The sequence below is a fragment of the Cervus canadensis genome, chromosome 12 (assembly GCF_019320065.1).
Source record: "Cervus canadensis isolate Bull #8, Minnesota chromosome 12, ASM1932006v1, whole genome shotgun sequence".
Taxonomy (NCBI): Eukaryota; Metazoa; Chordata; class Mammalia; order Artiodactyla; family Cervidae; genus Cervus; species Cervus canadensis.
Window position 1 is genome coordinate 21,365,556 of NC_057397.1, and position 24,428 is coordinate 21,389,983.

Below are 24,428 nucleotides of genomic sequence, written 5' to 3' on the forward strand. Positions count from 1 at the left end.
GAGAGCGAGACTAGCCCTCATGAAATGTCTACTGTGTAAAAAGTACTTGGCTTGGCACTTTACACACACTCCTCATCTGCTGTTGCCCAGCCTATGAGATGCTTGTCTTTCCCTGTATTTCACAGAAGACAAGCTAGGGAAGTTCACCCTGGGGCACATGAGCGGCTAGTGGTGGGCTCTAGACTCACTGCAGGGTTTGCATGATTCTCACGTCCTGCTCTGTTTGGACTGCAAGGAGATCCAACCAGTCCATCCCAATGGAAATCAGTCCTGAATATTCATTGGAAGGACTGATGCTGAAGCTGAAACTCCAATACTTTGGCCACCTGATTCGAAGAGCTGACTCATTGGAAAAGACCCTGATGCTGGGAAAGATTGAAGGCGGGAGGAAAAGAGGGTGACAAGATGAGATGGTTGGATGGCATCACCATCTCAATGGACATGAGTCTGAGTAAATTCTGAGAGTTGGTGATGGACAGGGAGGCCTGGTGTGCTGCAGTCCACGGGGTTGCAAAGAGTCGGACACGACTGAGCGACTGAACTGAACTGAACCTTGCTCTGCTGGCTGCAAAATAGGTCAATAAATCTGAGACACAGTGGTGAGGCAAGGAAGACAACTTTATATGGGGAGCCAGCTGCCTGAGAAGATGACAGCCTAGCACCTCAAAATAACTATCCTGTGGGGTCTGGAAGCTGGGTTGTTTTGTAAAGTCAGAGGGAAAGAAGCAATGAAGAACTATAAAGTCAAAAGGCAGAAAGAAAGGAAGAGGCAGTGGGGAAGTAAAGTGAAAGGATCTTCAGTCTTGCAAAACATCTCCAAGGAAATGGCCAGCCTTGGGAAGAGGTGTGTTAATCTGTCCACAGGTGGGCAGAGTCAGATCCTCTCTCTCTGAGCTGAACAAAGGCACTTTAGTTTATGATTAGGCAGGGCCCAGGGCCCTCTGAGGCAGGCCATCATGTATGACTGTAATAACAAAAGCAATGAAAAGCAGGTCAAAGAAAACTGTTCCAACATGGAGTCAGCATTGGCTTCTCCCTATAATATGCTTGCCAGCTACAGGCGGCTTCCCTGAGTGTCTGGTGGCTCCAGCCATGAGCCCTGCACACAGCACCTCCCAGGATCACTACCTGGCTTCCAGTTCTTCTTTCTCCTTCTCCTACCAGTCTCTTAAAATCCTCCCCTCCCCCTACTTTTCTTGTGTTTTAAAATAGACGTTACTTTTTAAGCACTGATGAACAGAAGGGACGGAGGTTTCTCATTCCTGCCCAGTATCTGCCATCCAAGGCCCTGGCTTCTCCTCCTGCTATTACCAGAGCGGTCTCACCACAGGGTAACCCTGAGTTCCTCACCAGAACAGCTGCAAGCCCCTCACCACCGCCTGGGGACCTAAATAGCCCGGGAGCCTCCTCTTCTTCCTCTGATGTTGCCTTCACTCTCCACTTGGCTCATGTCTTTCAGCCTCTCTGCCCTTGTTTCTGTCCCAGGGCCTTTGTTCATGCTACCCCTTCTGTTTGGGATATGTTTCTACTACATCTGGGAATAGTTTATTCTCCTTCAGATTGTTTCACCTTAAACATCCCCTTCTCAGAGAGGACTTTCCCAAGAAACTGACTGGCTTTCATCACTTTTCTGCCAAATTACTGTACTTTGTGTGTGTACTCAGTCATCGGTCATGTCTGACTGTTTGCAACCCCATGGTCCATAGCCCGCCAGGCCCCTTTGCCCATGGAATTCTCCAGACCAGAATACTGGAGTGGGTAGTTATTCCCTTCTCCAGGGTATCTTCCCAGGGTATCAATTCCCAGGAATTGAACTCGAGTCTCCTGCGTCTCCTGCATTGGCAGGAGGATTCTTTACCATTGCACCACATGGGAAGCCCTACCCTACATTATATTTTTCAGATCACTTCTGTACCTGAACTATTTTACTAATTTTCTTTTTCTTTTTTTTTTTTCTGTTGTATGTAGCTCCATCAGTTAGCTTTTACCACATAAAAATGTTCCCCAAGCTTAGTGGCTAAAACAAGTGTTTTAATTGAGCTTACAATTCTTGGGTTGGACTAGGCTCAGAGGGGTGGGTCTTCTGGGCTAGGCTAGGTTGCTGCTATGTCTGTGGTCAGGGAGATGGCTCTGCTTCTGAGGGTCAGCTGGCTGTTGACTGCAATGACTGGGCGCCTGGCCTGCGTTTCTCGCATCATCTGTCAGGCCAGCCCGGCTTATTCACATGAGGTTTCACAGGAGAACTGAGTGTACCTATTCTTGAGGTTCAGTTTTGGTACTGCTATAATGTTCCTCCACTTCATTCTATCACGCAAAGCTGCTCAGATTCAAGCTGTGAAGAAACAGACACGACCTGTGTTGGGAGGTGCTGCAAATGACACTGTCAGGAATGTGAACATAGGGAAGGAGTCAATTTACTCATTTTTGTAAACCATCTACCACAACAGTGTATATTTGCAATTGACTTTAGATTATATGCATCTAAGGGTTCTTCTGCATTTGGGAGATTACCCACTTTATGAATCTTTGTAGACCAAAAAGAGTATTTCTTCCTGTAGAAGTCAAACAAGCTACTTATTTTCTATTTTTATTATGTGTAATCTAATACACTATAGCACCATCATTTTATTTCAGGCCGATTATTAAAGATTTGTTTCCATGCTGACCTGTTTCTGTGCTATATTTCTCTTCCCGGTCTTTCCCATCCTTGTGTACATTACATTCTGCCACTAGAATATTATCTTGAATACCATTTTTGTCTTGTCCTTTTTCCTTCTCAAAAATCTGTATTAGTTCTGTCGTAGTAAACTCAAGCTTCCAGCCTGGGATGCAGCTCCTTGCACTAGCTGTTTGTTACCTCCTCACATGAGCACCTTAACTGGTAATCACTCCCCAATCGGCTAATCTCACGGCCACCTGGTGTCCGCGGCCATATCTGGGGTGTGCAGGGGACACGCTGCAGTGATCCCTGGGATAAGGGCAGAAGTCTGCACAGGGAAGGGAGTAAGCCAGATCTGATTCAGGGAAGACCCCCAGCTTTAGCACGGCTGCCATGCTGCTCTTTCGGAAGGGGTGGGCAGTCACCATTCACCTTGACCTTGTGTTTAGTCGGCAGTCTCCTCGGTAGAATTTCTATCAGGTGGGAAGTCTGGTTGGGCTGCAGCAGGCAAAGGCCATCTTAGTCCAATCAGTGGGGTCCATGGCAGTCTTTTCACCCCAGAGACATGGAGCATGAACCAAGGTCAAGAACTGCAGACTGAAATACAGACTGGCCCACAGGTAAGGCTGAAGTTCAGAGCCATGCAGCTGAGTAGGCACTCAGACATTCTTAATCCTTTGGAGAGGATGAGGCACTGCGCAGTCAGACTGGGGAGGCTGAGTCTGCACTTTGCAGACTTTGGTGGCCAGACTGTGTCAGGTCAGGTGGGGGACTGGCAGCCTCATCTGCTGGCCTTCTTCACTTTACTTTAACGAGTGTTCCACTTTTTGCTGGAACCATATTCTTTGCTGCTGTGTTTAGAGGGAGACTTTGAAAAGCCATGGTGGACAATTCTGATACCTCTGTATTTGATGAAAAATAATTTGAACCATTTTTATAATAAAACATTACAGTTACAATATAAAATTGCCATGCTGTTTTTCAGGCAAAATTAAAATTTCAACTTCGGACTTTGATTCCAGCTCCAGTCTGTGATTATATATTCATTCCCCCCTCTCCTTAGAGGTACTAGGATGAGAAGAATTCAGAAACACAGAATTTTAAGGCAAATAAAGGGCCACTAGAAGCACTGCAATTATTATGAAAGTTAATTAAAGACATAAGTTTTCTGCACCCCAATGTTCACTGAAGCACTGTTTACAGTGGTCTAGACATGGCAGCACTCTAAATGTCCATTGACAGAGGAATGGATAAAGAAGATACCGTGTGTGTATATGTATATCAGAGAAGGCAATGGCAACCCACTCCAGTACTCTTGCCTGGAAAATCCCACGGGCAGAGGAGCCTGGCATAAAAAAGAATGAAATAATAGCCATTTGTAGCAACATGGATGGACCCAGACATTATCATACTAAATGAAGTAAGTCAGAGAAGGATAAATATCATATGATATCATACCTGGAATCTTGAAAAAAAAGACATACAAATGAACTTACCCACAAAACAGAAATAGACTCGCAGACATAGAAAATAAACCTGTGGTTACCAAAAGGGGAGGGGGAGAAGGATGAGTTAGGAGTTTGAGATTCTTTACCATCAGAGCCACCAGGGAAGCTCCACATACACACACTTAGCTCAGTTCAGTTCAGTTCAGTCGCTCAGTTGTGTCTGACTCTTTGCGATCCCATGAATCGCAGCACGCCAGGCCTCCCTGTCCATCACCAACTCCCAGAGTTTACTCAAACTCATGTCCATCGAGTCGGTGATGCCATCCAGCCATCTCATCCTCTGTTGTCCCCTTCTCCTCCTGCCCCCAATCCCTCCCAGCATCAGGGTCTTTTCCAATGAGTCAGCTCTTCGCATGAGGTGGCCAAAGTACTGGAGTTTCAGCTTCAGCATCAGTCCTTCCGATGAACACCCAGGACTGATCTCCTTTAGGGTGGACTGATTGGATCTCCTTGCAGTCCAAGGGATTCTCAAGAGTCTTCTTCAACACCACAGTTCAAAAGCATCAATTCTTCGGTACTCAGCTTTCTTCACAGTCCAGCTCTCACATTCATACATGACCACTGGAAAAGCCATAGCCTTGACTAGATGGACCTTTGTTGGCAAAGTAATGTCTCTGCTTTTTAATATGCTATCTAGGTTGGTCATAACTTTCCTTCCAAGGAGTAAGCGTCTTTTAATTTCATAGCTGCAATCACCATCTGCAGTGATTTTGGAGCCCAAAAAAATGAAGTCAGCCATTGTTTCCACTGTTTCCCCATCTATTTGCCATGAAGTGATGGGACCAGATGCCATGATCTTAGTTTTCTGAATGTTAAGCTTTAAGCCAACTTTTTCATTCTCCTCTTTCACTTTCATCAAGAGGCTTTTTAGTTCCTCTTCACTTTCTGCCATAAGGATGGTGTCCTCGGCATATCTGAGGTTCTTGATATTTCTCCCTGTCTTGATTCCAGCTTGTGCTTCATCCAGCCCAGTGTTTCTCATGATGTACTCTGCATATAAGTTAAATACACACACTACTGTATATAAAATACATAGCCAACAAGGACCTACTGCAAAGCACAGGGGACTATATTCAATATTTTGTAATAACCTATAAGAGAAAAGAATCTGAAAACATATATATATATATACACACACACACATATACATAAGACTGATTCACTTTGCTGTATACCTGAAACATAGCATTGTAAATCAATTATATTTCAATAAAAATTTTACCCTAAATTCATAAAAAGTATGTTTTCACTTATATGTGGAATTTTTAAAAAGCAAACATGAATCAACAAATATAATAAAATAGACTCACAGATACAGGGAGCATTCTAGTAATTGTCAAAGGAGAGAGAGGTGGAGGGAGGGATGTAAGTGAAGGTGACAAGCTACCAGTTATAAGAGAGATAAGTCACAGGGATGGAATGTACAGAACAGAAAATGGTGGCAGTATTTTATAATAACTTTGCATGGCGTGCAATCCCTGAAATACCAAATCACTATATTGTACATCTGAAACTAGTATAAGATTGTGAGTCAACTATAGTTCAATAAAAAATACATGTGCTAAAACTTTTCAGAAATTTCCGTTTTTAGAATGAGTTAAAAAGACCATATTTGTGACTTTTAAAAATATTCTTTAACAGGAAAGGAAAGCTCTTGATGACAGGATTAGTGGTAAGGATTAGGATAAAACTACTATCTGGAGACAATATCCAAATGTCTTCTTTTTTAAGGCAAAAGTGTCATCAGTCTGAAAGAATTTCAAGGTGTTTTTCTCACTTTTAAAAAATAACCGACATCTATCTTAAAATAAGTAAATCCTTTTGCATAGTACGATTTTATTCAGGAAAGCCTATTTTCTCTAAGCAATAAAGATCTTCCAAACATTTTAGAATAACTTAGTCTAATCACACAAACGAAATGGAATTTTCCACTGCCATCTCTTCATAGAAAGTTGGAATCTTTGAACAGCTAAATATTTCCCCATGGCAGCGTGCTAAGAACATACCATGGTAGATTTACCCGAAATCACTTTTTAGAAACTGGCTGTTTCCAGTAACTGATGTAAAATCCAAGAGCTGCTTATGAATGGAGAGAGAAAAGTATAAACTGAGAGTCTACTTACCTGATTTTTCTAAGCAGACATATTGTTTTATTATGTTAAGAAGTTTGGGAATACTGTTTTTGGCTTGACTGGCCTCTGACCTCAGCACGTGAAGTGAAAGTCTCTCAGTCGTGTCCGACTTTTTTGACCCCATGGACTATACAGTCCATGGAATTTTTAGGCCAGAATACTGGAGTGGCAGCCTTTCCCTTCTCCAGGGGATCTTCCCAACCCAGGGTTCGAACCCAGGTCTCCCCCATTGCAGATGGATTCTTTTCCAGCTGAGCCACAGGGAAGCCCAAGAATACTGGAGTGGGTAGCCTATCCCTTCTTCAGTGGGTCTTTCTGACTCAGGAATCAAACCAGGGTCTTCTGCATTGCAGGCAGATTCTTTACCAGCTGAGCTACCAGGGAAGCAACCTTAGCATGATTATACATGTTTTGAGGATAGCTGAATTTTCTTTGACTAGTAGTGAAGTTATTTCTTTTTTGGTAGAGTAAAACATATCTCTTTACAGTGTTTTGAACACTCTTGAAGATGTTATACAAAAGATGGTTTATCTCCAATAGACACATTTTTTAGAGCAACTCATTTTTTTCCCCAGTTTTTCATTTAGTAAATAGTACTTATCAGATTCTGATAAGTGATTATAACTTGTTAATTTGTCCTGAATTAAAAATAAGTATTAGTTACAGAAATGATGAATTTCATTTTGGTATAGTTTAAGAAATTCTTGGAATGTATAGCATTCTGTTTTAATAATACTATTTCTCCATAAGGCTATAATAGACTTGAAGATATTTTAATCTGGATCATTTTGAATTTTAATTTTTGATATATCTAGGTCAGTTTCATCTGATCAGTCAATGATGGAAATGTGAAATTCCATTGTGAAATTGGGGACTTTTGGTTATTTCACCATAATTCTGACTATTGTGTTGATTATAGGATTCTGTTCACATCACAACTGTAAATACTACATAACTTCCAGAGTCTGCCCGTTTCATAATGTAAATAATAATATTCACTGCTTTCACAATTCTTTCTCTTGGTGATCCCGACACACAAATTATAGCCCCTCCTTGAATGCCTCTAAAATCTCTCTTTTATTCTGACCTCTCTCCCAATGTTCAGTGTTATATTAATAACTGCTTTTTTGCACACCACTACCTGGCTGTCCTTCTATGACCTCAAACTAAGTATTTAAAAATGGAATGGATTAGGACAATTCCTGACTTCACAGTCTCTCCTCTTATGTAGCTTGAAAAACTTGAGTCATTCATTTAAATGAGGACACAGCAAGTATACTTGATAAAAGCCAATTCCTGTTGTCATCTTTGTTCAGCCTGCTTCATGCAATTTTGCTGAACTATGCTCTGCACTGGCTTATTTAGTTATAGCAGATTATTCATTTAAAGGATTAAATAAATTACCTACCTCCTTGCCTTCCACAGTCGACCTATTGTTGTGTTATTTCGGGTTTACCTCTGAAACTTTTGGAAATAATTTCCTTCCTTTCTATTTCTATTCTCATTACTCTAAGTCAGGCCCTCAGGAGCTCTTGATTTAACTATTTTTAGGGCCACCCCCCCAGTTTCTGTCACCACAGTCTCCTCCCTGCAAGTCATCTGACATACAAAGTCAGTGAAAAGTTCAGTTCTGATGTCATTTCTGCTCAAAAACTTTCAGTGCATTTCCATGTTCTACAGAAGAGAATCAAAATTCCTTAGCCAGGCATTTAAAAAATTCTTTTATTCAAGTATAGTTGATTTACAATGTTGTGTTAATTTCTGCTACACAGCAAAGTGACTCAGTCATATATATATATGGTTGCCTGTCACTCCTCTGTAAATATACATTTCTTTATTGATTCAGTTGCCATGTCTGTGTGGATGGTGATGTTATAAATGGAGGTTTATAACTATCATTTCTCATATCTACCCTCCCTCCTTTCTTTCCTCCCTCCCTTTCTTACTCCTTTTTACATTTTTAAAAATTTTAATTGGAGGATAATGACAATATTGTGTTGGTTTCTGCCATACATCAGCATGACTCAGCCATAAGCATACCTAGGCCCTCTCGCTCCCACGTCCCACTCCATTCCAGCCCTCTAGGTGGTCACAGAGCACAGGATTTGAGCTCCCTGTACCATACAGCAAATTCCCACTTGCTATCTATTCTATATATGGTAATGTATGTGTTTCAATACTTCTCTCTCAGTTCTTTCCACCCTCTCCTTCCCTCACTGTGTCCACAAGTCTCTTCTCTGTGGCTGCCTCCCCTTTGCTTCCCTTGCAGTATAGGTTCATCAGTACCATCTTTCTAGATTTCATATATATGTATTAATACATGATATTTGTTTCTTCCTTTTTCCTTTTAATTGGTCACTTGTTATAAAGTCAATATTTACAAGGCAAACTGTGCCATGTCGTCACCTTCTTCCTTTAGTGATGTGTTTGGAGGCGACACTCAGGAGCACAGGGTTTGAACCAGGCCCTTCTTTCCCAGAGCAGCCCTCCCGTTGTTTTTGAGGTTCAAAGCTGAGATGAGAAGCCCGGTAAATCCGATTAGGTGGGAGGCATCTTCAAATCAGATCAGACTGCAGGTAGCTGGTGGGGCAGTATGTGTCATTTGGGGACTGCGTGTGTGACACAGTCCTGAAACACGTTCAAACCCCTGATGACTGAGCAGAGCAGTGGGAGAGACAGAGTGTGTGGAGGCGTAGCACCCCTTCCGCGTGGCGCCTCTCGCACTGTGCTATGCTGAGCAGATGGACTGTTACACTTACAGCCCTTTTTATAGAACTACATCGATGCCATAATACTCAGGAGTGTTTGCATTAAAAACAAAGGGCTTAGGTCCTTTTCTTTTTAATGACTACGTGTAAATACTGACTCAGAACTACTTATCAAAGAGTGACAAAAATGTCATTTTTAGCAGCATAACAACTTTTTCTCTTTAATACAAATAAGTGAGGACTTGAGGCTGTCTGGGAGGAAAATGCTTGTGAATTGGGGAAGTATTTTCCCCTGAAAATGATACTAGGGAAGCAGAAAGCAACGCAAGAGACACTAATTATGAAGACTCAGGACTCTGGAGCATGATGGGAACTGGCTTGTCTCTGGCTGTGATCCCTTAAGGGAACTTAAGGTGCAGTCTGCCTGGTGATTAGCATCGCCTTGGATTAAATTAATTGGCTGCCCTCAATCTCTGAGCGGCCCCACTCAGAATACACCCAAGGACACTAGTTTCTTTGCACGAAACGAACAGGTCACATATCCAGTAACATTTGTGAGGATTATTGAACTTGAGCCATCTTTTAAAGGGAAGTTTCAAGTTCTGGTAAGTACAAAACTATTTAAAAAACCTTTACTGTGAAAATAATCTGTTTTAGCTAGCTGTACTTTATTTTATATTTTATATTTTATATCTAGACTACATATTTGTGTTCTATCTATAACCATTAGAAAAACCATAACTATTGCTAACATTATCTTTACCCAGATAAGCACGAAACCTTCTCAATATGCTGATATGGAAGTAGGAGGGAAATTTAATATCAGGAAATCAAGAAATTCAAGTGTATTCAAATATGAGTAAAGGTTTTTTCCTGATTTAAAAGCTCTATTTACTCATTAGAGATATCTGTGCAATACATCAAAGAAGGAGGGCGCCCGCGCTTCAGAAGAGCTGGGACCACCACCGGGAATGTGCATGTGTGCTAAGCCACTGTAGTCATGTCTGACTCTTTGCGAGTCCATGGACTATAGCCGCCAGGCTCCTCTGTCCATGGGGTTCTCCAGGCAAGAATACTGGAGTGGGTTGCCATTTCATCCTCTGGGGATCTTCCCCACCCAGGGATTGAATCTGTGTCTCTTACACCTCCTACATTGGTAAGCGGGTTCTTTACCATTAGCACCACCTGGGAAGCCATAGAGAATAAGTCCCATATTTCCTTTCTGAACTCCAACCCCCAGCCCCACTCCATAGAGTTATGACCTGTGAAATGAAATATTTTTTCTTACAACATCAGATCTCTGAATCACTACAGAACATAATGAATATACCCACTTTATATTTTGTTTTCTACTTCATTTTTCTTTCTGAATGACTTGCATTCTTACTATGTGCCAGAAAATTAAATTAAAAATACAATTAAGAAATGATGTGCCTGCACCTTATAAACCTGTCATCTGTTGCCAAGTGAGTAGGGGAGAGAAGGAAGGTACAGCCCTCTTGGTAGAGGCAACTATTTAGCTCTGAGCTGCACACAGGACTCAGACCAGTAACAGCACAGAGCAGTGTAACAATAGTTGCACCTAAGGAAACCAAGGGTGCTAAATCTGGTTAATCTTAAAAAGCTATGCAAGTATTCACAGCTTCATGGTCTGATTCGGCAATGAAGAGCATTCAAAGAAGAGGGGATGATATTGGTAGCAAGCTGTCATGAGAAGCAGATTTCAATATAATTTGGGGTTGGAGGCAAGAGATTTTGTGTACTGGATGCTTTGCTACCTCTAGAGCAGTCAGTGGTGAGGACAGTGGAGGGCCTCAAGATCCTAGCTTCCTTGTGACCCCATGGACTGTAGCCCGCCAGGTTCTTCTGTCTATGGAGTTCTCCAGGCAAGAATACTGGAGTGGGTAGCCATTCCCTTCTCCAGGGGATCTTCCTGACCCAGGGATTGAACTGAGGTCTTCCACATTGTTGGCAGATTCTTTGTTGTCTGAGCCACCAGAGAAGTCCCACTGTATGCACAGAGATCCTTTTATTCAATAATAGTGGAATCTTCATTAGACTCTGCTGTGCTTGCCCACCTCACCATGGGCTCTTAAATCCCAGCCACATGTATTCAAAATATCAACACGATCTTCAAAACTTCCTCCAGTCACTTCCAGGAGTTCCCAGAGATCCTCCAACTGCTAGTTAGAGATCACTGCTAGTGAGGACCAGAGGAACTTGTATTTTTTTTTTTTTTTTTTTTTTTGCTGTGGCCTCCTCTTCAACGTGCCTGGCAACTACTCTGCTGCAGGTAATTGCTCTGCAGATGGTCCTCCTCTGCTGGGCATATGGCTTCTTCCCAGGAAATGGTAACTCCAGCTTCTTCCTTCATGCATTAGATTCAAAACCAATGATCAGTACTGGGCGGCAGTCAGACCGGGACCATGGGGGCCATGTCTTCCCTCCCATGGACCCTATCTTCCATGGTCTCCTTTCTGGTCCCAGCACAAAATCTTCTTTCTCGTTTTTCAGCCACAAACAAACAAAAACCAAGACACCTCCCCCCACCCCCCACTGCCTAACAAAACCCTAAGTGTATCAGCTCACATAACTGTGTTCCCAACATGACCAGCAGGTGAGCAGCTCTCTAAACAGTGAGATCCAGGCAGGATGCTACTGGAATCAAAAGCCTCACCAGGAACTTGGTGGGTTAAGTGGTAAAGAATCTGCGTGCCAATGCAGGAGCCCCATATTCGATCCTTGGGTCAGGAAGATCCCTTGGAGAAGGGACTGGCAATTCCCTCCAGTATTCTTGCCTGGGAAATCCCATGGACAGAGGAGCCTGGCAGGCTACAGTCCATGGGGTCTCGAAGAGTCGGACACGACTGAGCACGCACACATGAACTTACATATAGATGAATATGCTATTCAAATTTAGGTGAAAAATGTGTCTTAAACACTATTCATGTAAAATAACTTCAAATATATATTAAGTAAACGAGCCTAAAAAGTGGTTGGAGGCAAAGACTTCTGAAGTCTTTTGTTCAGATAACGAAGAAATTCATCCCTTTCATCACAGCAGCATGGCACAGTTTGTCAGGTCAGACCAGAGTTTATCAGCCGAGGATGAGCAGAGATTAAGGTTTTGCTGACACTGCAAAGCTGGATTCCCCAGCTCCTGCTACACTGCTTTTTGTGTCTTAAGTATTATAATTACTGTAAACTGCTTGAGAAGAGAGAAGGGGAGACACATCTCATTTCTAGGCTGATCTTTGAACACATTATATTATGTTACATATAAATAATATTGGCAAGTCATATTGGAGATAAATGAAGAGTCTTAGATAACAGCTTGCAAACATTTAAGTAAGTGATTTGGCCCAGATTTATAGCTGATTTACAGTGCTGAACATGCCTTATTCATCTGTATGATACTGATCATATTTATTTAGTTTGTCCAATTTGTCTTCAAGGCTGCAGGACATTCTTACTCAGTCAAAAGACACTAATAATTACATTGATTTAGAACAACAGAAAGTAGCTGCAGTGTGCTACCAATGAAAAACAAGCCAAGCCTCAGATAAACCCTCCCACAAGCTGCTCACTTGTCAGTCAGACTCTTGGAATGTGGACAAGGAAAACCTCAGTGATTGGCTGAAGTGGCTTTTAAATTCCGTTGGAAAATTTCACTTTCCAGGCTCTACTGGGAGCAGTAACCAGATTGCATCATTTGTAGCAGCCCATAGTAATGCCGTCATTCATTCTAAAAATATTTGTTTAGTGCAGCATTTTCCAACTTAGGGTTAGTTGTGTGTAATTTAACTGCATTTTCTACAATCTGTAATGAAAACATCTTAAACTACCTTAATATGGCCCTTTTTTAAAGGGCCTTCCAGAATTTAATGTCAGGAAACAACTTCCTCCAAATGAGTTCATTTGATTCCATCTAACAAACAATTTGAACTTTATAAACTCCTGTGTTCTCCCTTTTCCTTGACTGCCAGGACATGTAGAACTAAACTGATCAGTTGCAAAGCTCTTGTCATTGGATGGTTTCTGATTTGTGTTCCTTTTATTTTTAAAATTGTTCAATAATACCTGCTAATTTTAAAGATTCACAAAATTTGGCAATGTATTAAAAACACAAATATTATCCACAGCTCTGCCATCAGAGATAACCACCATCAACACTGGGCTGTATATACATTTTCTTCTTCTAGTATAATAAATGTTATACACATTGGCAATGGCCTAGCGTGTGTATTCTACAAGCTGCTTTTTCACTTAGTAATAAATGTCATGATCATTTCTCTATGCCAATAAATACAGGCCAATAAAGCCCTCTTTAATGGTTGTGCAGTTTTCCATGGATGTATACCTCATGATTTATCTACCTGTGCCCAATTCATTGCTGTCTTTAGGTTGTTTTTAATTTTTATTTATTTTACTTATTTATTTAGCTATGCTGGGTCTCAGTTGCAGCATGTCAGATTTCTAATTGTGGCATGTGGGATCTAGTTTCCTGCATGGGAAGAGCAGAGTCTTTGTCACTAGACCACCATAGATGTTCCTTTAGGCTGCCTTTAATCTTTCAATTATAAACACCCTTACTTAACTGCTGCTTTTATATCTTTTTATTTTGAGCCCTGAAAGTTATCTTTCAAAACAGGAAGGTATAACGAATGAGTAAGTGAATGAATGAAATCCTAGGAACAGCTATCAGTAGCTGTGTTAGCATCAGCACGTATTCCTCTTGGTGCTGTTACCATGAAGTCTGAATAATTTCCTTCCCTCCCCAGGTCTCAACCAAAATGAGCGAAACTCCTTCCACCAGTTTCTCCATGGTTCGCCGGATCTCCTCTGAAGGTCAGCTTCCTTCTCCTCGCCAGTCGGGAATCACCCAGCCTGTCGTGGCCAAAAGGATCAGTTTCTACAAGAGCGGAGACCCGCAGTTTGGCGGGGTCCGGGTGGTGCTGAACCCTCGTTCCTTCAAGACATTCGATGCTCTGCTGGACAACCTGTCGGGCAAGGTGCCCCTGCCCTTCGGGGTGCGGAACATCAGCACCCCCCGGGGGAGGCACAGCATCACACGCCTGGAGGAGCTGGAGGACGGTCAGTCGTACCTGTGCTCCCACGGCAGGAAGGTGCAGCCAGTGGACTTGGACAAGGCCCGGCGTCGCCCGCGGCCCTGGCTCAGCAGCCGAGCTCTCAGCACGCATGTGCAGCGAGGCCCCGCCCCTGCTGCTCCCGGCATGCTGCGCGTGCCGCGACGGCTCGTGGTCTTCAGGAATGGCGACCCCAAGACGAGGCGTGCAATCGTGCTCAACAGGAGGGTCACGCAGAGCTTCGAGGTCTTCCTGCAGTACCTGACACAGGTCATGCAGCGCCCGGTGACCAAGCTGTACGCCACAGACGGAAGGAAGGTGAGCGTTTGAGGGGACGGGGGCTCTTCACATCTGAGCTCGAGTAGTGAGTGATGTGATGGTGTTCACCTCCCCCAAGAAGGTTTTTCCCACGTGTGTGCATGCATGTGTGAGAACGTTCGTGCAGGCTCACAGTTGCATGCTAACATGCTTCAGTGTGCATGGGAGGGCACTGGCTCATCTGGGTGGATGTTCTTCTTTTTGAGGTCAGATTCGGATGAGGCATGGTCCAGCAGGACCTCTTTTTTTCTCCTCCACTCTTTCCCTTGAGCCTTGATTTACAGAAGGTGTTGGCACATAATGTGTTACTGTAGAATAGGCTAATACATCGTGAGATGAGGTGTTGAGGCAAGGAATAGGACTTGATTCAAAAGCTAGCAGACTGAGAGGACTAGTGTCCCCCAAAACCATCTTTTTGGAATCTGTATGCCAGTTTTTTTATAGAACAGAGAAGGGGAGGAGGTGAGGAAATAAAGTAAAATAGCCATTATTTTTGCAAAATATTGCCAGCCTGGGCCAGCCTGGGGTGAGGTCGTGTTAATTTCTTCTTTTCTGCAGCCATCCACAGGTGGGCAAGGTCAGATTGTCTCCCCATGAGCTGAACAAAGGCACTTTAGGTGAGCATGCAGGCAGACGGGGCTAGGTTCCCTGAGGCAACCATTATGTAATAATGGCTGATAATGTGATGATAATAACAAAAGCAACTGGAAAGCAAAGGTTAAAGTCAAAGAAACAGATCCAACATAGAGTTAGATTTTCTGTTCCCTGTTACATAATCTCAATGATATTTCTTAAAAAAGAGTGGCCTAGAGTGCTATTCTGTCGGGGACAGAAAGCATTTTTCTGGGACCTGCGTGTCCACAGTCACTCAATGTTGTGGTCCTGGAGTGACTGTCAGGCCCATTCCCAGCTGGGTGCTTGGGTGGGTAGGACAGGGGTAGTCTTGCATACCTTTTGAAGGTTTCTTTAGTTATGAGGGCAGAACTCTGATCTGTCCCAGGCAGTTGTGGGCTGAATAAGGATGTTGGTCTAATGTCCCCTTCTCCGCCCCCATCCCCGTTTGGTACTTCATTAGTTTGTATACATCATTGGTGCCCAACAGATGGGTGGTGAGTATCTCTTTCAAACTGTGGAGGTGGTTAAATTAATTCAATCTGTCATAAACTCAGTGTATGGAAAGAACAGAACTTCATGTTGCTCGTGTCAGGACCACAACTCTTTGATTTTTTTCCCTAGGTTCCCAGTCTGCAGGCTGTGATCCTGAGCTCTGGAGCTGTGGTGGCAGCAGGAAGGGAACCGTTTAAACCAGGAAATTATGACATCCAAAAGTACTTGCTTCCTGCTAGATTACCGGGGATCTCTCGTCGTGTGTACCCCAAGGGAAATGCTAGGTCAGAAAGCAGAAAAAGTAAGTCACTTAAATATATAGCCCTTATTTTTAGCCCTAAGTTTTTTTTATTTTAACCTCAAAACAACAACAGCAATTCATCTTAAATGACCAATTTCCTTCATCACAGAAAAAGAGAGGATCAAAACATTTTAAACTGAAATTGGTTCTATTTATAGCTGCAAAGCGTCAGAGAGATTAATAATTTTAAAAAGATTGTTTTTCAAATCAATCAATGATATATCTATTTAAATTGATGAGTTTCTTTTTATTTTTTTTTTTGTTTTGCACCTAATACCTAGATAAAAGATCAAAATGCCATCATTTCTTGGTTTAGAGAGGAATTCTAAATTCTATGGGATATGAGTAAGCAACGCACCAATAATTTTGGAGTTTTCTGTATATAATAAATACCATGTAGCACAGCTGAGCTCAGATTAATTGACTGACTTTAAAAAAATTCTCTTAATTTCATACATGCTCCACTTTCTGAAGTTATTCCAGTAAAAGCCATAGGCCCTTAGATTCACTTTTTATTAATTAAAAAAAAATTCATATGGCCAGTTGCTAGCTAACAGTACTCTAGATTGACAGGTCCTTAAATATCATACAGTGTGACATTATCCTTTGGATAGGGGAGGATGAGGACCTTTTGATACCCATGAGTGTGGTATAGGCTGTAAGTTACCCTTTTCAGGCATAGCTGATCTCATTATTCATTGTGTGCAGCATTTTAACTCAGTGCTAAAGTGTTGATTGCCATTTACACTTCAATTTTAGTTTTTATTTTCTTTCAACGTGCTATAATACACATTTTGAGTAGTGTTAATTCCTCTACCTGTTGCTCAAATGGGCAGATTCAACTCTCACTTATTGTTGTTATTTAGTTATTTTATGTGTTCTGTTGGTTCAGTCGTGTCTGACTCTTTGTGACCCCATGGACTGTAGCCCTGCCAGGCTTCTCTGTCCATAGGATTCTCCAGACACGAATAGTGGAGTGGGTTCTCATTTCCTCCTCCAGGGGATCTTCCTGACCCAGGGATTGAACCTGTGTCCCCTGCATTGCAGGCAGATTCTTTATCATTGTGCCATGTGGGAAGTCCATGGGGATTGGGTACACAGGGTATGCCTGTGTGCAGCTAAATATCTGTTTTGCCTAGGGTAGTGTTGTCTCACCCTGGTCATTTTATTATCTTCTCTCTGATGTGGGTTTCTGAGCATGGTTTTTGATGGCTTCAGGGAATCTGAGGGCTTCAGTAAGTTTTTACTTTAAAACATAATGAGTGAAACATTTTCATCTATAATTTTGGTAATATATTTGGTAAATATATTCCCAAATAAATTTGGTAAATATATTCCAAAAATAAGAGAGAGTATCTCTAGCCTTATACCCTGAAGCAAAAGGTGTTTAATTGATGGTAAGCTAATGCACAGGGCTTCCCAGGTGACTCAGTGGTAAAGAATCCACCTGCCAGTACAGGAGACGACCGAGACCCGGCTTCAGTCCCTGAGTCGAGAAGATCCACTGCAGGAGGGTTTGGCAACCCACTCCAGTATTCTTGCCTGGAGAATCTCATGGACAGAGGAGCCTGGTGGACTACAGACACGACTGAGCGGCTGAGCATAGCACAGCACAAGCATGTGCACATCTATACAAGCTACAGATCGTAATTTGACTGAGTTGAGGAAGCATGAGTGCCAAGGTCATCGCTAGAGATGCATGTTAAAAAAATACCTAGATATCTGGCTTTGTGATTAGCTTTCTTCTCTTTTGTGACTGACATTATATTAAATGTACTTTTTATAGAAGATGATGTCAAGTTAATAATCATTACTAAGTTAATCTTGCCTTTAAAATAAATTATAAAACTGTTTTCACTTTGGCAATGCTATAGATACCTCTCTTTGATACATACTGATAGGAAGATGGATACCACCAAAAAACTATCCCTTGCTTGTATGACTAGGTAAGAAGCACTGGATTACACCCCAAGTCCAGTACTGTGAAACAGAATAATACAGCAAAACCAAACCTCACAGAAACCTCTTTATTTTTGCTAGAATCTTTAGCAGTTTCTACTTTATACTTTCTGTATTAAAATTACCTTATTAAACTCATTAAGACTTAAGTACAATTCTGTGAATTTCCTCACTGAAGTAGAATTTAAGTTCTTTTTTAAAGAGTATGTTGTAGAAACATACCAGATATTACCATGAATTAAAGTGACCAAATGAATACATAGAGGTGAGAAATTTAACAACATCTTACTATGACATTTAGAAAATAGGGTATTTTTCATACTAATTGTTCATTTTCTTTTTTTCTTTCTTTGCTGCCTCCTCTATTGGATATTTATGACTTCTCTCTCTTCCACGTTGTATTTTACTTTTAAAATCTTGAAAGTGAGCACACATGTACCTTCAAGCCCAACGTCTCAGATTTATTCTCTTTCTTCTGAGAAAATGCAGAGTAATGATTGCTACTCGGATCATTCTTTTGCTTCTGAAAATTACTTGGCGTTAGAAAAAAATGATTCTCAGAATTTATTGATATATCCTTCTGAAGATGATGTTGAGAAATCAATTATTTTTAATCAAGATGGCACTATGACAGTTGAGATGAAAATTCGATTCAAGATAAAGGAAGAAGAAACCATAAAATGGACAACCACTCTCTGTAGAGCTGATCTGTCCAATAATGGTGAAAAAAGTGAAATAAGCAGTCTCCCAGGGAGAATGGATAATCGATCATCTGGTGTAAAGATTACTGCATGTTCACTGTCCACAGACGTCTCACCTCTGGAGAAAGGTGGTAGTCAGGTAGACAGTCTAGCGGAGGAGGTGAACACTCAAGTAAAAGATCAAGATGTTGAAACTTGCAGTTCTACTAGCTGGGAGAACCCTACTATGGACACAGATGCCACCCAGGGAACTCAGGATCGAGTGAAGCATCGTTTCTACAGGCCCCCTACACCTGGACCAAGGAGAGTGAGGCAGAAGAAGTCTGTGATAGGGAGTGTGACCTTAGTATCTGAAACTGAGGTTCAAGAGAAAATGATTGGGCAGTTTTCCTACAATGAAGAAAGGAAAGATTGGGAAAACAAGTCTGAGTATCACATGGTCACACATTCTTGCAGTAAAATGTCATCTGTGTCCAACAGACCCATACTCGTTCAAGTTGATAACGATGAGCAGGTAGCATCATCTTTAGAAAGAAAAAAGGAAAGCAGATTGCTCAAATCAAGTGCAATAAGTGCTGGTGTTGTAGAAATTACAAGTCAGAAGATGTTAGAGATGTCCCATAATGGTGGCTTGCCACAGACTACATCAGAAAACTCAATTGTGGAGGAAAGTATAGTTGATAATGTCACAGCAGACAACGAAGCTAGTGTTAAGAGTTTAAGAACTTATGGTAACACCGATGATAGATCCAGCCCTTTCTTAGCAGATGCAGCTCACTCTTCAAGTAACAACCCTGGAACTGACAAAACTATTTCCAAGACCCCAGCTTCAGTAGGACCCTCTACTGTCACTACAAGAATTGACCAACTGATCCATGAATTTTCTCAGTGTGGTTTAACAAAACTTCCAGAAAATGAAAAGCAGATTTCGTCATCTGTTGCTAGCAAAAAAAAGATGAAATCTCAGCAGCGTGTGATAAATTCTCAGCATCAGGCTGGAGAGATGGCAACTAAAAGAATCCCTAGGAAGAATAAGAGAATGAACACAAGAGGTAGAATTGCGCAGGAAACCATATTGCAAGATTCATGTAGTCCCCTCAAAGGGGCCGTACTTTGTGAAAAAGACCTCCATGCAAGTGATACGGTAATTGAATCAAATTATTTTTCTTCGAAAGGTAATAATCCTGTGAATTCCAGAAATTTACATAGAAATAAATTAAATACTATTCATAAACCTAAGGTTCAAGGACTTTTAGCCAGAAGAAAATCCAGACCACTAAACAAAGTAAACTTGGGAGGGCCTACAAAAAGAGAAATTGGTCAAGGAGAGAAAGTGTTTTCCCACAATGAGATTGGATATTGCAAAAATACTTTTGAAAATCAAAATTTATTTCATTTATTTAACTTCCTTGAGCAAAAACCCAATGCTTTTTGTGGGCCAGAGTCTCAGGCAGAAACAGCATCTTGGTATTTGAGAGGAACATCAAAGAGGAGTTTAGTTTCAAAAGTTAATAATTCACACATAACTTTAAGGAGCCAGAAAAAACAAAAAAGGGATAAGTTGAAATCAGATACTACTGTAAGTAAGCAGCATGTCACAACCAGGGCAAATTCTTTGGCTTCTTTGGAAAAAGCTGTTTTTCCTGAGAATGTTACCCATCATTCAGTTCAAAGTTATGTACAAAGATGGTTGCAGAACTTAAGTCCACAAGCAGCTTTGCAATTTGGCAAGTCAGCTCCAGTATACAAAAAGGAAAGGAATGTGGCGAGTTACAAAAATGGCTTTCTTCCAGGAAACAGTTCCTACACTAGTTCTGGAAAAGGAAATGATTCTGTTCTGGAAAGTAATAGACACACAACTAAAAGTGCCACTTTGACAGGAGACAATCTAGGGAAGAAAGTAGGTATGTCTTTAGACAAAGGTAGCAGTGAAGAACTCATCCAGGATCACTGTGAGAGCCGTACTGACTCTCTGAATGATACTTCCTTGCTTTCTGTTCATGAATTCTGTACTTTGTCGCAGTCAGCTACTGATGATCCTAATGCTAAAAGTCAGGTGTCTGCTGCAAAGTCTGGGCAAGAGGTGAGCCTTGTTTACAAAGATATAAACCTTGCTGCAAAAGGGCCAAGCGTAGAGACTGCCGTACAAGTAGATCTGGAAGGGGACGCCCCACAGCGCTTGTCGCCAGTCCAGCTGCTTCGCCAGCTACAAGCTTTGGTTCCTAGTAGTCCCAAGGCTCAAAATGGAGTTGTTCAGATGCCAGGTCCACTTGCAGAAATTCCCTTCCCTTCTTTGATATGTAATTCCTCCACTAATGTACTTCTAGCTTGGCTTCTGGTGCTAAACCTAAAGGGAGGTATGAGTAGCTTCTGTCCGGGTGACACTCTCAAGGCGACCAGTGGAAGTTCAGAAACACTTGCATTGTTGGAGGTGCTGAAGCACATTGCCGTCACAGAGGAAGCTGATGACTTGAAGGCCGCCGTGGCCAGCTTAGTGGAATCAGCCACGAATTACTTTGGACTCACTGAGAAAGAACAGGATGTGGTTCCAATAGGTCTTTCTGCAAATTGCTCTACACCCAACATTCAGATAGTTCCTCAGTGCGCTGAAAATGGGAAAACACAGACAATCTCTTTAGATGGAAGCCGTACTGCCGGTGAGGAAGTCTCTGAAGTCTGTGTTACAGCAGTGACTCGCTCTCCATGTAAAATGGGCACTGTAGTTGAGACTTACCCTCCAAAAGAGACTTGTCACCTCAGTGAAGATTCTTTCCCCAGTGATGACTGTACCGTGGATCAGACTTCCATGAACAAGGCTTGTTTCTTAGGAGACATCTCTTCACTTACTGATGCTGTGTCTTCTCATGAGGCTTGTACTTATGAGCAAAACCATGTCTATGAGAGAGCTGATAATTTGGAATTGACCGAAGAGTTAGAAAGGGTTGATGAAGTTCAGAAAGACAGAAATATTTTGGCAGACCCTGGGTGTAAACATGGCTCTAATATGTTGGTGTCACACCAAAGTATCAGTAATTTAAGCCACTGTGGCTCTTTCCAAAATACAACTGAATCAGAACTTGATGGAGAAAGTAGTTTTTTAGATAAATTTGAAAGTTGTTCATTAAAGAAATTTCAGGATAAAAATGTATATACATCTTTTGATAAGGAGGATTCAAAGACTTCTGAAGAACCAGGCTCAACAACCAACAGCATGACATCAAGTGAAAGAAACGTCTCAGAATTGGAATCTTTTGAGGAATTAGAAAACCAGAACACTGTTATCTTTAATACAAAGGTAAATTCAGGGGAGCAAGTGGCTGAAGAATTGATCCGAAAAGAGTTAGAGGCTAGTAAAAGTTTGGAATTGATTGAAGTGTCCAGCAGAAATGATGCAGAAGAAGGAAAGGATAGTGTAGTTTGTGAGACAATCAGTAGGAGACTGGTGACTCCACCATCTTTAGTATTTTGCTATGATTCTAAGCAAAATACAGAAAAGGAGCCCAGTGATGGAGAAACTAAAACAAGAGTCAAAAAGATGGTGGAAAGCTTGGAAGCTGGAAGTTCTGTAGAGTCCCCTCTTAATTTTAAAAACAGTCTAAGAAGGTCAGGAACTTCTGATTGGTCAGATTATAGACAAGACAGTGAGAATGAACAGTCATACAAGATATCCAGTGATGGCCCCAGTGACAGTGATGTGGAGATGATCCCAGAGAAAGAATGCAACAAAGGATTTGTTAAAAGGACAATAGAGAAACTTTATGGTAAAGCAGAGATGATGAGACCATCTTTTTTTGCTGGATCTACACACACATCTCAGGTTTATCCTTGTGATTCTGTGGAATTTCAGGGCACTGGGAAAGTAGGTCTTTATGATCCTGAAGGTCAGTCACTTGGCTCTTCAGAACGGGTATCTAGTAATTCAAGTGTGTTGCAGAAATTTCCAGAGCAAAAACGAGATAAATGTGATGTTAATAACATGAGGGCCAGTTATCCCAGGGAAGATATTGCAGAACATGGTACAAAACAGAGTGATCATAAAAGAATCCTCAGGGACAAGGAAGAGGGAGTACTGATCGACAAGGGAAAGTGGCTCCTGAAAGAAAATCATTTGCTAAGAGTGTCATCACCTGAATGTTCTGACCCATGTGGCCATGCAGACACCACATCAGTGGATACTCTACTGGATAATAACAGCAACGAGGTTCCATATTCACATTTTGGAAATTTGGCTCCAGGCCCAAGCATGGCTGAACTATCCTCCTCAGAACTAGAGGAACTGACTCAGCCTCCTGAGCTGAGATGCAATTATTTTAACATGCCTCATTGTACTGACTCGGAGCCCTTCCATGATGATGAGCTAGATATTCAAGATGAAGCTTGTGCTCAGGAGAGAAAACCAAATCACCCAGCAGAGGAGAAGGGCAACCTTAGATCAGAGAGAGTGTGTACGTCTGCCACACATGTCTTCACATCTGCTGGTAACAAAGTCCATCCTGTCTCTGATAGTGCTGTTAGGAACCAACCATTGGCTGGTAGTAATGTAATTCATGGAGCCCTTCGGGAAGATGACTCTTTGGATAAACTCTATAATATCTGTGGTCAACATTGCCCAATACTCACTGTGATTAACCAGCCCATAAATGAGGAACACCGAGGATTTGCATATTGCAAAGATTCTGATGTTGAAAATTCTTTGAGTCTCCAGTTATGGATGAAAATACACCCATGTTTACGACAGTCAAGCAAAACCATGTTCAGAGATAAGAACAGTAAAACCAGAAGTAGAAGAACACTTACTGATAATGCCATTGCCAATACAAATAATTGGCCTCATTTTAATAACACATTTGACTTGATGGACAGAAGGAGAAAATTAAAACGAAGTAACTGCGTGGGCTTAGAGGAAGAAAATAATTTCAATAAATTTCAGTCATATTTAAAGAATTTCTTGCACACATTGTTGTTAGTTGTGGGTCAGGTGAATTCAAATACACAAGACCCCAGCAGTCAGACAAAGGATATCTTTGAAGTAGTTGATGAGAACAATAACTTATTAAATAGCAGATTCCAGAACTCAGGAACCAATCTCAACCAAGTAGTCAGAGAACACAGCTCTCATTTGTCCTTTGAAATGCTTGGCCAAGCCCGCCTGTTTTGCCAAGTTGAGACATTCTTAGGTATTAGCAACAGAAATATCTTAGAAATATTTTATATTTTTGAAGATGAAACTCTTTTCATTTGGGAAGAGGAAAACTAATTACATTGGACTGATCTTGAAAGCCGTGATGAATGAGCAGATTTCCAATTTCAGTATCAGTGCAGCCTTTCAGCAGTGTTTTCTCCTTATGAAAAGATAAAGCATATGGGATGGACGTGGATTAGATACTGCTAAGAATTTCCCACTTCTTCAGAATGAACTTACCCTAGAAATCTTGCCACTGGATAATCCAATTTGACTTTAATCACTCCTGTATTCTTCATTTTTCCAGTAGTTACAGACTTGGTGTCTATTCTTTTTGAACTTTCTATGTGTTTTTCTCTTGAACATGTGTAATTTCTTATTTCTCTTCTATTTCTAATTTCTATTTCTAAGATATCATAAATGCCCTGAGGATAGGAATTACATCTCTCCCTCCCTTTTTTAAATGTCAGCTTAGTGCAAAATGTGTATTGAAGGTATTGGTGAGTTACTGGAATAGACATAGCTGAAGATTACTTCATTTATTAATTTTAACTGCTGATTTGATGAAAGTATGATTATAAGAGTGTCACAACAGTCTTGTAATGTTTGTGTGTGTCTGTGTGTGTGTGTGCCAAATGTATTGAATCTACTTTCCTCATAACATCTGTCTAATGAACTTGCAAGTATTTCCTTAGGACAGGACTCACCATTTTTCCTCATGAGTAGAAAATGATGCTGTACCACTCAGCTGGCTCTCCAGTACTTT

General features: G+C 41.4%; 1 protein-coding gene across 1 annotated transcript; it reads left to right on the top strand.

The window, feature by feature from the left end:
* Positions 1–13,800: 13,800 nt before the first annotated feature.
* RP1 (RP1 axonemal microtubule associated) lies at positions 13,801–23,737 on the top strand. Its single transcript, XM_043483720.1, has 3 exons — positions 13,801–14,412; positions 15,649–15,820; positions 18,204–23,737. The coding sequence occupies exons 1-3, from the start codon at positions 13,801–13,803 to the stop codon at positions 23,735–23,737; spliced, it is 6,318 nt and encodes a 2,105-aa protein (XP_043339655.1).
* The last annotated feature ends 691 nt before the right edge of the window (positions 23,738–24,428 follow it).

Excerpts from the sequence above, each read along its gene's own strand:
- RP1 (XM_043483720.1), top strand. The coding sequence starts at position 13,801 with ATGAGCGAAACTCCTTCCACCAGTTTCTCCATGGTTCGCCGGATCTCC. Across the intron at positions 14,413-15,648 it reads ACGCCACAGACGGAAGGAAG|GTTCCCAGTCTGCAGGCTGT; the intron begins GTGAGCGTTTGA and ends TTTTTTCCCTAG. Across the intron at positions 15,821-18,203 it reads TAGGTCAGAAAGCAGAAAAA|TGAGCACACATGTACCTTCA; the intron begins GTAAGTCACTTA and ends AAATCTTGAAAG.